Source organism: Larus michahellis, chromosome 8, assembly GCF_964199755.1.
Source record: "Larus michahellis chromosome 8, bLarMic1.1, whole genome shotgun sequence".
In the NCBI taxonomy this organism is placed as follows: domain Eukaryota; kingdom Metazoa; phylum Chordata; class Aves; order Charadriiformes; family Laridae; genus Larus; species Larus michahellis.
This window is the reverse complement of record NC_133903.1, coordinates 23,929,258-23,943,083: the sequence shown is the minus strand read 5'-3', so window position 1 is coordinate 23,943,083 and position 13,826 is coordinate 23,929,258. Positions and strand designations below refer to the sequence as shown.

Sequence of the window (13,826 nt, the reverse complement as noted above, 5' to 3'; positions counted from 1 at the left end):
GGAGGAGAGGATGGTCAAGGCGGGCATGAGCTACTGGCCGAGCAAACCCCCTTTGTGCCACCCAAGATGCCGTCAGGTTCTGGTGGTCCCCAAGGAGGGGGGGGTTACATGTGAAGGATGTGAAATCTCTGTCCCCCGCCCCCCACCTCCCAAGGTTTCTCCTCCTCCCAAATCTAAAACAGGGCTAAGGATCAGTGGTGACCAGCCCGCACAAGGGTGAATGTCACAATTTTCAGAGGGTTTTATTTCCAGGGCAGTTTCAGGGGGGCTCTGGCCCCGCAGAGATGCCCCGCTTCCTCCTCCACGTCACCTGGACCCCTTCTGGCCCTGCAGCCAGACGAAGACACCAGCAGAGCGACGCGATGATGCAAAACCTGCAGACAAGTGGGGATGCTGCTCCCGCACCTTCCCTGCCAATATTAATTAATAATAAAAAAGCAGGTAAATCCCAGAGCCTTTGCCGAGACCAGGACCCAGCCTCCCCTCGTGTGCCCCCAGCCCCAGGCACACGGGAACGGGGGACACCGAGGGCAGTGTGTCGCCAATGACCAAGGGGAACATCGGTGCATCTTTCCTGGGTGCAACAGGGGTTTTTCAAGGTGGAATTGGGGGGGGTGCAAGGAAAACCCATGCCTGGGTGATGCCTGGCGGGGGCGGGGGGTGGGGTGGGTATAAGCACAGCTGTATCCCCCATCAGCAAAGCCTGAGTGGGCTTGGAGGTGCTGGGGAGCTCAGCCAACAGCAGGGCTTCATACCACCCATGCAGCAAGTTTGCCAGGTCTCAGCCCAGCTCCCAGTGTCCTCTCATGCGATGAAACCAGCTCCCCCAGCCTGTGGGGGTGGGGGGGTGTACGTGCTTACGGGTCCAAAGCTGCCACAGCCACCCTTTGGCATGGGGCCACCCTCCCCTCTGGGCAGCGCCAGCCATGGCACCCCGAACCCCCAGGTACACAGCCCGCCAGCAGCCCCCCGCCGCACCCCACATCTTAATTACCCCGATAATTACCCATGACCCCATCCCACGTACACCCCTCTTGCCAGGGGCGGCCTGGAGCAAGGACAAGCATGGCAAGACCCAGGTACTCACCGGCAGCTGGAGAAAGCCTCTCCCCTCGCAGGCACGGCCGAACGGGGCGTTGCTAATTGTAATTGAAAATTAATTGACGTTAAGCGAACCCCTGGTGATTTTTATGGCCTGAGCGTGGATGGAGCTGGGGGGAGATGCTGGTGGAGACAGGCTCTTGCCCGCACCGAGGAGGGAAAGGGAAGAGGGGCAAGGCAGGAGAGAGAGAGAGTGCCGAAGGGGTGGGAAGGTGGTTGGGTGTGCGGGGGGCCGGCCACCGGCCTCGCAGAAAATTAAATTGCACTTGAGGGTAAATTGTATTAGGGAATAGCAGCCGCCTCGCGCCAGCCTGTGGCCATTTGTGTAATTAGCCCTGGGGATGCCCCAGCTCGAAGCGGTGCTGGGAAGGGGTAACCCCCATCAGGGAGGGCTGTTGGAGGGTTTAGAGTGCCTCCCCCCCGCCAGGACAGCCCATTCCACCCATGAGCATGGCCACGGCACAGTTTGATGCTCCTCCTGTGCCAGGGCTGGGGTGGGGGCCTGCCCCGAAGTCACCATCCTGGTGGGGGACGGTGTGGGGGACAATCCCCCCCGGGGCAGCACCAAGCCCTGCGGCAGCCTCCTGCCCGCACTGCTCCATCCGTGCCCCACACCCAGGGCTCCCCGGGTGCTGAGGGGGGACATCCCGGTGCCACAGCCTGGGAGAGTTGGGGCGGGGAGGATTGGGACTGCACCAAACAGGATTACTGAAAGGCTATTTACTGGACTCTCTTTTTTCCTGCGTGCACAGCAGCTTTAGCTCCCCCGGCCCTGTAAATCTCCCTGGCGGGCCTGTCAGGGATGCTAATCTGGGCAGCCCTGCCCACGGCTGCCTGCTAACCCCCTGCCCACAGCTCCCTCCGCCCCGGCACCCACCTCCCAGCCCTCAGCCCCTGCACCCTCCTGCTGCGTCCCCCGCAAAGCACCCACCTGCCGCATCCCCCCATCACATCCCCCAGCCTGTCCCCAGCTTCCACAGCTCCACCGAGATATTTTGGGGCTGGGGGGGCGGGGGGTAGTGGGGGTAACCACAGTCAGCCCCTCATCACAAATCCTGCGTTCCAGGCAGGGGAGCAGCTGGCGGGGAGGGGGCGCACAGGGGGTTATTGATGTTGGGGATAACCCCCCCCCAGGGAAATCAAGGAGAAGGAGGCAGCAGGGCTGCAGAGATGAGACCTTCCCCATCCATCACCCGCTGGTGGGCAGGACCAGCACTCTGCTGGGGGGGGACGCAGCCCCCCCTCCATGCTGGGATGAGGCAACTGAGGACCCAGCTAAGGGACGTGGCCAAGGCCAAGTGAGAGAGCGGCGACAGGGCAGGGCTGCCAGCCCCATGTCCCGTGGAGGTGTGACTATGCACAGACACCAAGGAAGAAGGAAAGACAGAGGCAGAAAATTTATTTCAAGGGCAGGCGAGGGGGAAGAAGGGCTGGAGAAGGCAGAGCTCCCGGTGCCCGGGCAGCAGCAGAGCCGGCCATCCTCCTTCCCCATCCCACCAGCCCTCACCTCCCACCTGGGCAAAGTGAAGATATCAAGAAAAAGGCTCCAAATCGGATTGACACCCCCCCTCCCCCTTAATAAAGTTTATTATCGGCCGGGCTCTAATCCTTTTAAATCCCCCGGACGGGGGGAAGGGCCGGGATTAGGGGAGGGCAGCGTAATCCCAATGAATTTGTTACAGGGGGATTTAGGCAGCGCCGGGAGAGCAGATGGCCCCAGCCCCAGCTCTGGAAAACAACCATTTTCCGTAATGATTCCTAACAAGGATAAAAGGGCAGAGAGAATCGGGGACAGGCGCAGGGGGCCCGCGCCCACGGAGGTCCCGGTCCCCGGGGGGATGCAAGGATGCTCACGCAAGTCTCCCTGCTCTGGACCACAGGCATGGCCAGCACCAAACTGCAGCTCCATGGCTCATGCCAATTTTGTTCCAGGAGCTTCCTGTCCCCCCACCCAGGCTCCCTCCTCATCACCCTGCTTCAGGACGAGCCACAAGCCACCACAACCACGGGGACATGCTGGCTGTATGGGGGTCAGCCGGCCATGGGTGCATTCAGAAGCAAAAAGCAGGAGAAAATGTACAATAATAACATTTAAAATTATTTAAAGGATTTAAACCAAGCCAGTGGCTTCTTCCCAGGGTGATGGGGAAGACCAGCGTGGGGACAGCCGGCGATGGGGGGACGGCAGGGAGGGGAGGTGCTGCCCCAGTGTGCCCGCGTGGCAGGGACCAGCCGACACAGTGGGACCGGCATCGGCAAAAATAATTTATTCCACTAAAACAAGCAGAGAGTGAGCAACAGTGAGGAGAGGGGGCAAGGAAAGGCAGGGGGGCCCTGGTGCACTTCTGAGAGAGGCAGGGGACACACAAAATGCAGCTGAATCCATGACTGCCATCCCCCCACCCAGCAGTGTCCACTTTTTGGGGGGCTGAACCCCCACCCTCCTGGCCCCACTAGTGGTTTGACCCCAAAGGGCTGCTCCCCAGCACAGGACTGGGCTTCCCAGTTTGAAACCAGCCCAGAGCTGGGGAGCTCCCAAGGGCAGCTGGGTGCCGAGACACAAACTGCCGTCTGTGTCCCAGCTCCCACGCACCCGAAGTATGGCACCGCGACCCGAGAGGGGGATGCTCTGACACCTCTTTCTGCCCCAAAACCAGCCCTCCACCCCCCCTCCCTGGGTGAGGCAACTGCTGCGAGTGAGGCAGCTCCAGGGGGGATGCACCAAACCCCTTCATGCTGGGGGACAAAATGCTGTCCCCAGAGGTGCCCCGGCTCAGCATCCTACCCACCCTTGGGGCAGCCCTTGGTACCCCACAACCGCTCTCAGGCCACGGGGAAGCCAGGGCGGCCTTTCCGGGCACGGGTACGGAGGCGGAAGAAGGTGTACATGCCCAGGAGGCACAAGGAGGAGAGGAAGTAGAGGGCGACGCAGAGGCTGATGTCCAGGCGGGAGAATCCCAAGCCGAGCACCCGCAGCCAGGGGGTCCTCCGCACACTCTCCCCAGCCTCCTCCTCCTCCCGGACCAGGACACCAGAAGCCCGTCGGCGCTCCCGGCCCACCCCGGCATCCCGGGGCAGGGCAACGGTATCCCGCTTGCTGAGCCGCCGGCGCCGGCTGGCCGCCGCTCGCAGCGCCTGGCTCTTGAAGTGCTGCTCGCTGAAGGAGTCCAGGTCCACGATGTCCTCGCCTGCCTCCCGCAGCTTGGGGTTCAGCCGCACAATGCTGGGGCGTCGCGGCTCGGGGGAGCCCGGTCGCCCTGGAGCTCTCATCTCATCCTCCGTCTCCTTTTCCTTCTCTTCCTCCTCCTTCTCCCTCACCTCCCGCGTGCTCTCGGTGCCCAGCCTGGTGCCTGTCCTCTCCCCAGCCATGGGGACAGGGTCAGGCTCAATATAGTCCAGGTAGATGTTGGTGGGGGAGAAGTGCGCGTTGAGGAAGGTGAGCACGGCTGGCTCGTCCCAGGCATGCACCCCCCGCTCCTCCTTGTGGCACTGGGGACACATGTCCGGCGGTGGCCACTGCAGCTTGGGGAAGTTGGGGTCCTCCGTGTCACCTCCTGCAAGGACCGGAGCCAGCAAGGGGGTTAGAGGGGACATGTACCGCTATAAACACCCTGGAGCATTCAGCAGCTGGCGATGGGGATGAGGACAGGGACATTTGGAGGAGCTGTCTTGGGAGAAGGGGTCCTACGAGGGCACGTGGCAGCTTCGGGAAGCTCCCTGTGGGGAGCATGTAAGACCCAACTGCATCTCTGGGGCAGTCTGGTGTCACGCAACCAGCTGTCCCCTGTGATGGGGGACTGTGACAACAGGATGTTCCCACTGCCGCACCCTAATGCGGCCAATTTGCCAACTCCATCCAGGAGAAGGGATGCTCCTCCACCTTGCCTCCTCTTTCCCCTTGGGAAGCTGCCCCGGGTCCGCCCCCTGTGGCCCCCCTTACCCGCCAGGCGAGCGTTGACTTCATTGTGGTGGGACCAGAGCCAAAGGACGGCCTCTTCCCGGCTCGCCACCTGGTCCATGGACTCAGCCGCCATGGCCTCAAAGTGCTGGGCACACTCCTGGCAGCCGAAGAAGTGTCGGACGTAGCAGCGCAGGGTGTTCAGCACCTCCAACGGCAGCTCTGGGGGGAGGCAGAGGATAGCGGGGGGCCGGGAGGGCGAGTCTGGACCCTGCAGTGCCACCGCATGGTCCCATGACCAAGATGGCAGCCCTGCACCCCGACTCTGTGGCTCTTGCCCTCCCTGCAGACCTGCCTCGGGGGTGAGACAAGCCTTTGCCCACATGCAGCATCCCTGCCCATACCACAACCTGTCCAGACACCTCCTCCCCAAGACCTGAGAGCCCCCCCGCCAGGGACACCAGTACCTTTGTTGGGGCCGCTCTGGGCAGCCTGGACAGTCAGCAGGTGGAAGACGGTCCAGAGCCCGCAGGGGTAGCCACGGAAATGGGGTTCAGTACCCTGGCAGCCCACCCAGGTCACATTGGTGGGGAGCACAGCAGGGTGGGAGGCCTGGAGGACAGACGGACATGTTGTGATGGAGCTGGCAGATAATGCGGGGTGGGGGGAAAGGGGCAGGGGTGAGGAGAGGGGAGCAGGGGCCAGGGTCCCTGCGGGTGCCTTACATCTCTGTTATTCTTCATGGCCTCCTTCAAGGTGTTGCGGGGCAGCTCGGGCTCCGTCCAGTTGCTCAGCCAGCCGTCCAGGGACTGCAGGTAGGTCTGCACGCAGGGGCGCCCGGGGAAGTACTGCAGAGAGGGGAGAGGAGTGAGGAAACCCAGACCTTGCCCTGGGAGCCATGGGGCAGCCCGCCGGCACCCCCGTCTCACTGGGACAGGCACTGGGCAGCACCAGCATCCTCTACAGCAGCATGTGCCGGAGGGCAGTGCGGTCTGGGCAATGTTTCGGTGCCTGGCCCCGAGGGCCAATGGCGTGTCCCCCCCATGGTGGTGAGGCGTGCGTGTTCAGGCTCAGAACCTCAGCCCCATCTGAGGGAGGCAAAAAGCCACTCTGACCATAAGTCAGCACAAAGCCGATTAGCAGCAGCACTTTAAAACCACAGGCGCTCCGCAGCGAGGGGGCAGCCCGCCAGCAAGTGCTGACTGACTACAGACAGATGGACGATGGACAGAGGGACCAACCCGTGGGGAGGATGAGACCAGCAGCACACAAGAAAAATAACAGGGAATCGAAAGGAAAGAGCATTTTTCTATGTCTGAGCTGTTCTCCCCAGGCCCGTGGGGAATCGCACAGGAAGTCCCCAAATTTGCAGGGGAATTCATCTGCAACCTGATGTTTCTGCGGCAAAACACAGTTCACCCTCTGCTTCTTCGGTGAGAGGTTTTGCCACGTGATTGCTTGCTTTCCAGGCACCGCTTTTTTTCCACCTTAGGATTTTTCCTCCCTCATTGCCTTAAATACCTCTTGGGAAGGCAACAGTTAAGGCTGGGACCCGCTGGCTGAGTTTCCCCAGCATGAGCCTGCCGGGCTGGCAGCAATCCTGGGGACACTGCTCCGTCCTGTGGATGAGCGCGGCAATGGCAGCGCCGGCTCGGCATCCTCGGGGACGCCCTGGCGCCCACCACCCACGGGCACCCACCACACGCCACCCGGGTGCCTCCCGCCTCCTTGCCGGGTCCGGTGCTATGGCTCGTCCTTGGCCAGCGAGGGGAAGGTTTGCAGGAAAAATTAAAAGCTGATCAAATAAAACCACTGCTGCTCCTCACCGCCCCAGCAAGCCTTGGACAGGGAGCTGGTGGGATGGGGGATTTATTTCCCTGACCTTGTCGTTCTCATTAAAAAGGAGGGAGCGAAGAAGGTAGGCATGGCTGGGTGAAGTTCGGCCAAGAAGCCTGGGCTGGGACAGGGACAAGGATGGGGACAGGGCTCATGCAACCCCAGTGGTGGAAACCCTCAGCCAAACGCAGTGCTCCATCGCACCAGGAAATTAAACTACCCTGCTTCTGCTGGCTCAAAGCTCCTACGCACTTTAATTTCACCAAGCCCAACAGAGAAGAAAAAAGGAGACCTTAAATTAAGTTCTGCCAGAGCCTGACTCAGAGTGGGAGTCCCTTTCCTGGACTATCAAAGGAGCCTGCAGAGATCAGCTCCCCGAGCCGAGCACCCAAGGCAGGCGATCAGACTTACAAACCCCTCTGATCATCTCCGCCACCCCAGCAGGTGACAGCATCTCTTCTGAAAAGACCAACTGCCTCAACACCTCCTGCAAGTGCCAATCCTGCTCTACCCACCAATATCCGCACCCCATCTCTCATATGAAACTCTCTGGCACATGCCCTCGGCTCCCACTGGGACTCTGGGCTGAGTCTGGAGATCCACAGTGGCCGTGGGACGCACTCAGCACCGGGACACAGGGCTCACATCCCAGACCGCCACGCTTCGCTACCTGCGAGCACTGGGACGTGGTGGCCCACACCCTACATTTACATTTCACCTTATAAATAGCTACGTGGAGGCATAGGCAGTTCCTCTCCTGACACCGAAAGCTCCTCACCTTCACGAGCACGGCCACGTAGCACTTGAAAGCGGCCAGCTGGGCTCCTGACAGCGCGGCGGCGCGGGCAGCCTCCACCCGCAGCGAGTAGTGCAGCGTGGACTCCAGGTCAGCCATGTACACCTTGGAGCTGGGGACGGCAGTGCAACACAATGGTCCATCAGCCTGTTAATCCGCACCCCCAGGGACCCAGCCACAATTTGGGATTTTTCCCAGGGGAAAGGCACTGTCCCAGCCCATTGCCCACCCATGGCACCTCCTCCCTGCCCCAGCCCCAGCCTCCCGCAGCCACAAATTGATGGAAAGGGAGGTCTGACCGGTCAGCACGCCTTGGCTGGGACCTGCGGGTCTCGTTGGAACCATCAACGGTTGTGTTCAGCTTGTAGGAGCCGCGGGTGACACCTGAGAGCATGCGCAGGTAGTAGGTGTAGAAGGAGCGCGCCTCCACGTGCCTGCAAGGAAGGAGAAGCCCATGAGCAAGACCCTCTTCCCTCCCAGACAACCCCTGGCTCCCAGGAGGAAGCAAAGGAGACCAAAGGCTTAGCCAGACTAGCAACTCAGACTTGGGGAATGAGTGCAGGGTGGCTCATACTCTCCACCTGCCCCTGGCACGCAACCTGGAGCAGAGTGGAGCCCCAGGCAGCCACACCATGCCACCTCCAGGCAGATATGGCAGAGGGATAGCTCAGTCACAAGCCGTTTTCCCTTCCAGCAGCTCTAGGCAGGGCTGGCAGCCCTGTTTAGTGCCCACCAGCAGCACCCTGGCCCCCTGCCAGTCTGCCCGACCCAGACACTATCTCCTTCCTAATGAACTTTCCCACAATTACAGAGAAGAGCGGAGAGATGAGGCACAAGCCTGGCACCCCACCAGGGTCCCCAGACACCCCCCGCTCCGTGTCCTGCACTCACACAGGCAGGCGGGAGAAGGATCCGTTGCGGAAAAGCAGGTAGCCGGAGGGGAAGGTGGTGACGCCGAACTTCTCCACGAGCTCCTCCTCGGTGCTCAGCACCCTCCTCACCGCCACGTTCTCATACTGCAGCATGTCCAGCGCCACCTGCAAGCCCAGCGGCCCCGGGGTCAGATGGGAGGGCAGCGGGAGCCCCAGCCCCACCAAGGATGCAGCAGGACTATTTAGCACCCTGCATAAGACCTTACTCCTGCAAAATGGTGTGGAGGCCAGGAGGGGACTTTCCTGCCAAAGGCACCCAGGAGTTATCTGACACCAAGGACATGGGCTTCAAGAGAAATAGGGATACACGCAGCCATACCCACCTCCCTGCCCACAAAGGAGTCGCTCTTCTCGAAGATCAGTGCCAGGTACTGGTCCTTGTTCCTCTGGAAGAAGCTGCGAACCTCCTCCATGCTGCAAGAGAGAAGACGATGGCAGCAGGTGCCTTGGCATCAGTGGGTGCTCTGCCCTGCCGCCCGAAAGGAGCTCAGCCCTCGTCCCTGGGGATTCAGCAGGGGATGCCGGTGCGGGTTCAGCCCCTCCAAGCAGTCGATTCCTCCCTGCTGAAGTGCTGGAAAGCCCAATTTTCTGCTCCAGTTCACAGGCTTTGAGAAAACCCGCCAGGGTCAGCCAAGGAGGGCGAAAACAAAGCGCGGGGCAGAGCAGGACAGGGCAGGGCAGGAGGGAGCTGCATGTTTGCCCAGGTGGAAAAAAATGGTAATGAACTTGAACTAGGGCTGCTGTATTTTGACTAGGACATGGAGGCACCGGAGACCTGAAGCACAACCCCAGCCCAGCCATCGCTTTATGAAAGCCAAACACTTTCCCCAGGACAATCATGTAAATGGCTCTAGCCCAGCCAGGTCATCTGTATCTCCCTGGGACATGGGTGATGCAGTGGCTGCTCCGTGCTCATTTTTCGTCCATGATTTTCCCAGAAATGGGCTCTTGGCAGGACAAGGGCTGCTGGAGCAACCCTCCCCACATCATGCCACCCCTACCTTGCCGGTTCCAGTGGAGGACAGGCGGGTGGCCAGGTGTCCTGGCTTTGCTCCAGGTTGGTGATGATGGCATGACGCAGGTCCTCAACAGTGGCGCTAGGATCTGCAGGGGGACAGGGTACCAGAAGTTCAGTCCTGAGGGAAGCCAGTCCCATGGGCTGAGCCAATAGGAGCCACTCATAGCTTCTCCCCCAGGCTCGCCAAGCCCTCAACGCATGGGGAACACGGGCAGCAGGGCCATTCGCACCCAGGGTAAAAAGCCCTTATGGCTCTGATACTCACTGGTAATCCTTATCCCATCCTCTGCCTTCTTGCTAAAAGCTCGGAAGAACTGAAAGGGAACAAAAAACCACGCGTGGGGAAGCTGGAACAAGAACTGTCGGAGTGGGGAGGGAGGCAGCGCAACCCAGTAGGCAGAGGCTCCTCCTAGACCGGCTCTGCCTCAGTTTCCCCACAACATTACAGCATGCCGACCAACACCAGCCACCACAGAGGGAGCTCCTGGCCACGGCCCTGTCTCAAGGGTCGTCCCTAGAGGGGAGGGACGCAGGCTTAGGGCAGGAGCCATGTCCAGCTGAGGTAGGGCAGGCATTGCCAGCGGACCCAGGGAGGCAGCCGGAACCTTCCCAGTCCTGCAAACTGCTGTCTCCTTGCTCCAGCACTCTCCCAAAGCAGGAGAAGGGAGTTTATTCCCACTGCACCTGCTCCTGGCCTCACACAGAGGTGCCGGTAGCACAGCGAAACCGGGTTGCGTCAGACACGTGTTTGCTTTGCAGGCTGGGCTGGGAGCACGAGCTGTTTGCAAAAGGTGTTTGGCGGGGTCAAGGGATGCGACACAAGTGACTTCTTGGCACTGCCACATCAGCACACCTCCCTGCCCCGGGAGATGTTTCAATCAATATCCCACGGGCGGCGGGTGCTCAGGCGGTGGGTGCTCGGTGAGACCCCAGGGCAGGGCTGGGGCACAAGCAAACCTGCCCAGCAAACCCCCACATCTGACCCCACCTTGGGCTGAGCCTGTATGCCAGGACTAAGGGCACGTCTGATCAAACCCTTATCCCCCTAGTTCTGTCTCAAGGCAATCCTGGCTTTCACCACCTGCACCCGGAATGCTTCACCTTCATTGCTTGTGTTGGAGCGAGGCTCTGCTTGCAGCGGGAAACACTGCGATCCGCGTATTGACACAGCGAAGGGGCCAGGCACAGGCCCAGGAAGAGGGACGGCACTTCGCCAGCCACTGCAGGAGGCTCCCAGTTGAGCCCCACGCAGCCTTCCGCAGCATCCCTGCGCCCTCCTCCAAAACCTGTGCCTGCAGCCGCTCTCTGCTCTCCAGAAGCCTTTTCCGGGCATTTTCAATGCAGGTTTTAGATTCTTCCCCAGCCTCTACACTTCACCACAAAGCAGCAGTGGTGCTTTGGTTCTCCTTCCTTGTTGCTACATCACCCAGCAGTTGCACCGGCTGCAGCCCGGCAGCAGTTGTATTTTGGGGAAGGATGAAACAGCTCCAGCCCACAAAGCCCCAGAGGGAATATTTTGGTGCAATAGCCCTGTTGGTCTGATTGAGCAAGAGAAGGATAGGCCAAAAAGCAAAGCACAGTGAAACCAGGCAAGTGCCCGGCACACACGGCCCTTACCTTCAGTGTGGGGAAGCCGGTTATCCCAAAATCGCTGCACACTTGCTGGTTGGCCTCGTCAGCACAGTCAATGGCTGCCAGCATCACCGCAGGCCTCCACTCTGAGGGGAGAGAGGATGCGGTGAGCACAGCTCAGCCCCTCTGCATCCCCAAAAACCGCCCCGCTCCCCACAATGGCTGCAGAGACAGCAGGGATCTCCCGCTGCGCCAGCAGCACAGCTCCTCCCAGCCCTGAAATCATGGCTCGCCCCTCACAGGACACCAACTGATGGCTCCCCAGCCCCAAATACCCGAAGCCACGGCCCGCACTGGTGTTTGGCGCCCTACTTTTCGGGCAGCAAGAGCACAGTGAAAGCCGTGTGAGGCGGGACCAGGCTTTGCATGCCCTGCCCTCGCTGGCGCCCGAGCGCAGGCAGCTCTGCCCGCGGCTGCCTGCCCGTCTGGTTCTGCCTGCCCAGCCTCTGCCCCAGCGGGAAGAGGCCGCCGGGAGAAGGGGAGGAATGGCTAACCGCGTCTGGGGGAGAGCAGGGAACACGGGCTCCAGCTCGTCTCACCCCAGACCAAGGGCACGGTCAATAACCAAGAAGGAACTACTCAAAATCAGCGATGGGGACACTGCGGCAGAGCCTGCCCAGGTGCTAAGCATCCGCCCCCCTGCTGCGTCTCTCCACCACCGCCGCCTCCCCAGGGAGGACCAGCAGGTCCCCGGGGTAAAACAGAGATGAAGAAAAGGGAGCATGGAAGCATTTCAAGCAGCAGGCTCTGAAAGCCAGCAGCAAAACAGAGATAAAGGCTCTGAAATGGTTTCTTTTTAGTGTCAAGGACACAAGCCAGAGAATGCTCAGCCTCTCCTTCAAGTAGGACAGGGAGGGACACAGTACCAGCACACGGATGGAGCCCGTGCCGCCCTAGATTGGAGCCTGTTGGAGGTGGGAACCCGCTTGGACCATCCTGTGTCGCAGGTGATGGGGCAGACAAGCCGCTTCCCACTGCCGCAGCACCAGTGGCACAGGAGGGCTGGTGCCAGGCCCTGCTGCTGGGAGCCAGGCATGCTCCTGGACTCATCAGCACGTGGGGCACGTGGTGCCCATGGGTCACCCCTGTGTTAGCATCTTCCACATCCAGCCACTCCTGTGAAAATCCACCCGTGGGAACAGCAGTGAGGATGCTGAGCGGCATGGGGGCGGCTTCCTTGCCCTGCCCCCGCGGGCACCCCATCCGCGGTCCAGCCGTCGGAGCAGGGAGCCCTGGGGGGACCCTGTTTTGGAGAAGGGCCAGGAGAGCCGGCATTCCCCCGCAGGGCCCGGGCGCGCACCCCATTCCTCATATCCTGCCCCATTGGGGAACGCTGATGGCATCCCTTGGGAGGGACGGCATCCCCTTGGAGGGATGGGATGCTCGCTCCGGCTGGCGCTCTGACTCACCCAGCAACTACCGGGCTATATCAATTAGCACAATAACAGGGAGAAGCCCTACGCACCCCGGGATGCAGGGGGAGGCAGGATGAGCCCCAGCAAGGGCGAGGGGCCCAGCAGCAGGGTGTGCAGGTCCCCAAGTGGGGCTGGGCACCAGCCAGGCCCAGGCATCAAGGTCAAAGCTGGGAAGAAACCAGCTGGGATCAGCACTTGGCCTCAGCACCCTGCCAGCCTCTCCCTGCAGGCACCGGGGAGGGTCTTGGGGGAGGGGGGGGCAGCAGGACCCCACTATGCTTGGGGTAAGCTCAGTCTGAGCTTCTCGCAGCCAAAGGAGCTCCAGGGATGCTGCTAAGCCAGGCCTGGCCATCGCGGGGGGGTCCTGGGCACTGGGTGGGGGGGACCGGGCCTTCCCACTAGGCCAATGCTCCAGGGGGGCAGGGACGCAGGGGAATTTAGGGGTGCTGACGGAGGGTAGGGCAGAGAGGATTGAGGGGTGCTGATGGGGAGGGTGCAGAGGGGATGCAGGGGTGCTAATGGGGACGAGGATGCAGGGCCAGGGATGCAGGGAGGATTTAAGAGCACAGATGGAAAGGAGGATGATGGGACAAGGATGCAGAAGGAATTTAGTAGTGCTGGGGGGGAGGGGGGGGGCAGAGGCACAGGGAGGATTCAGAGGTGCTGACAGGAGAACAGACAGGGACGCAGGGGGGATTTAAGGGTGCCGATGAGGATGCAGGGGGGCAGAGACGCAGCAGATTTAGGGGGTGATGACAGAAGAAGACAGAGACGGGAATACAGGGGGGGAAACCAAGGGCAACGACAGAGGGAGGGTTTGGGGGTGGCGATGGGGAGGGCGGGCAGGGATGCAGGGAGGCGGGGGGAAAGCAGGGAAGGGGCAGACAGCCGGGCCGGGGACTCACCGCGAAGGTCGTGTGCCAGGGCCCGCCATGTGGGCGCGAAGTGGACGCAGTGCCCGCACCAGGAGGCGAAGAACTCGACGGCCCAGGCGCTGGGAGAGCCCAGCAGCCGCCCCTCCGCCCCCGTCCCCAGCAGCTCCAAAGGGTCAGCGGCCGTGTACAGCCCGCGGGGCTGCGCCGCCGGCACCGACAGCGCCAGCACCAGGACCACCGCCGGCCACCAGCGGCCCCCCCCGCCCCCGCCGCCGTCGCCCCTCGCCCGCCGCCGCCGCCGCCACATCGCCCGCCAGGCCGCC

General features: G+C 61.6%; 1 protein-coding gene across 1 annotated transcript; it reads right to left on the bottom strand.

Annotated features, from left to right (window-relative positions):
* Nucleotides 1-3,353: 3,353 nt before the first annotated feature.
* On the bottom strand, nt 3,354-13,826 carry QSOX1 (quiescin sulfhydryl oxidase 1). Its single transcript, XM_074598412.1, has 12 exons — nt 13,534-13,826; nt 11,199-11,299; nt 9,847-9,895; nt 9,565-9,667; nt 8,887-8,977; nt 8,523-8,668; nt 7,931-8,065; nt 7,614-7,743; nt 5,725-5,847; nt 5,467-5,611; nt 5,042-5,221; nt 3,354-4,655 (listed from the first exon to the last, which is right to left on the bottom strand). Exons 1-12 carry the CDS (start codon nt 13,808-13,810, stop codon nt 3,925-3,927), a joined length of 2,211 nt encoding a protein of 736 aa, XP_074454513.1. The 5' UTR covers nt 13,811-13,826; the 3' UTR covers nt 3,354-3,924.